Source organism: Pterocles gutturalis, unplaced genomic scaffold, assembly GCF_000699245.1.
Source record: "Pterocles gutturalis isolate BGI_N339 unplaced genomic scaffold, ASM69924v1 scaffold35315, whole genome shotgun sequence".
NCBI classification, from domain to species: domain Eukaryota; kingdom Metazoa; phylum Chordata; class Aves; order Pterocliformes; family Pteroclidae; genus Pterocles; species Pterocles gutturalis.
The window spans coordinates 1-1,398 of NW_010139395.1; the positions used below are offsets into that span (position 1 = coordinate 1).

Sequence of the window (1,398 nt, forward strand, 5' to 3'; positions counted from 1 at the left end):
CTGGGCTACCCGGCGGTGTACAGCTTCTCCATGGAGGGGGATGCGGAGAACTGCCTGGCGCTGACGCCGCTGAGGGTGTTCACGGTCCAGGCCTCCTGCCGTAGGATAAAGGACGGTCTCAGGGTCCAGGTGTATTCCTTCAGCATCCCGGAGAGCCTCTGCGCGGAGCTGGAGGAGGTGCTGGGTGCCTGGTGTGATGACCTGAGGGAGGCCTTCAGTGCACAGAGTGACTTTGTAGATCTCTGCATTTCAAGCGAAGTGGTGTCTCTTCCAGCGGTTGCCTTGTAAAACACAAACTCTGACTTTTTTTGTCTATTTCTCACCTGCATCAGGGAGCAAGAAGAGAGACCCAGTTCCCGTCTGAGTGGCCCACACAGCCCTGAGCACCAAAGGCTGAATTGTGACGATCTCGGGCCCCTGACCTCGTAGGCCAGTTCCAAAGCAAATACCGGTACTTCCCAGAAGAGCCGTGTCTGGATGTGCACGCTCACAGCTGCTCTGCAGCTTCCATCCTGACCACAGAGTGTGCCCTGTAAAGTCAGGGTCTGTTTATTCACTGCTAACAGCTGAGGATTAATAAAAAATTTGAACGCTGCAGTATTTAGAACTTGTGAATTTTATTGTAGGCTCCATATCGTATTTACTGCTGAGCCTGTGGTTGAATAAGGGGCAAGTGCTACCGTAACACCTGCACAGTGCAGCTCCAAAAGGGGCTTAAAACCCCCGTCTCTGTCGAATAATGTCCTGAACCCAACAGGTAAGTACAAAACAGCAGAAGGTGCACCGCAGCGAGGGTGCGTTGCTGCTGGTGAAGCACAAGTCAGTTTCCGCAGTGAGGTTGGTCATGGAGAAGGTCCTTCAGGGTCTGTAACTTGTGAGGAAAGTGACCGTGGCGATCGCTATCAGTGCCACCAGGAGAGGGATCCAGTGACCGTGCTGTCTCTGGAAGAAGTGAGTGTTATAGGAAATAGGTGGGGAGAAGAAACTCCTCATCTCATCCCTAGCAGACACATCATTTGTCTCACCGCACTGCACAAATAAATGGGGGGGATTTTTCCCAGACCTTGGTCTGGCAGCACAGGGAGTCGGGGCGAGGGACGCCTCCCACCTTTGCCTGCCTGCTCTGGCAGAGGTTGAGCTCGTCGCGGCACTGGCGCAGCCTGCTCAGGCAGGAGCGGTACTCCTCGCTCAGGGCCTCCAGCTCCCAGCGCAGCTCCGTGCACTGCAAGCACAGCAAGGGGCCGTTAGCAGGAGGGGTCCCCGCGCTCCTGTACGCACCGGGAGTGGTGGGGGTCCCACAGAGGCAGCAGCGCTTCACCCCTGTGCCGGCACTGCAGTGACGGGGGAGTTTCACTTCTGCCACCTGTGTGTCCAGAGGTACCTATAGGGGACAGAGCA

General features: G+C 56.1%; 1 protein-coding gene across 1 annotated transcript; it reads left to right on the top strand.

Annotated features, from left to right (window-relative positions):
• Window positions 1-30: 30 nt before the first annotated feature.
• Window positions 31-288, top strand: LOC104469008 (chromosome unknown open reading frame, human C1orf74). Its single transcript, XM_010083330.1, has one exon. The coding sequence runs from the start codon at window positions 31-33 to the stop codon at window positions 286-288; it is 258 nt and encodes an 85-aa protein (XP_010081632.1).
• Window positions 289-1,398: the final 1,110 nt, after the last annotated feature.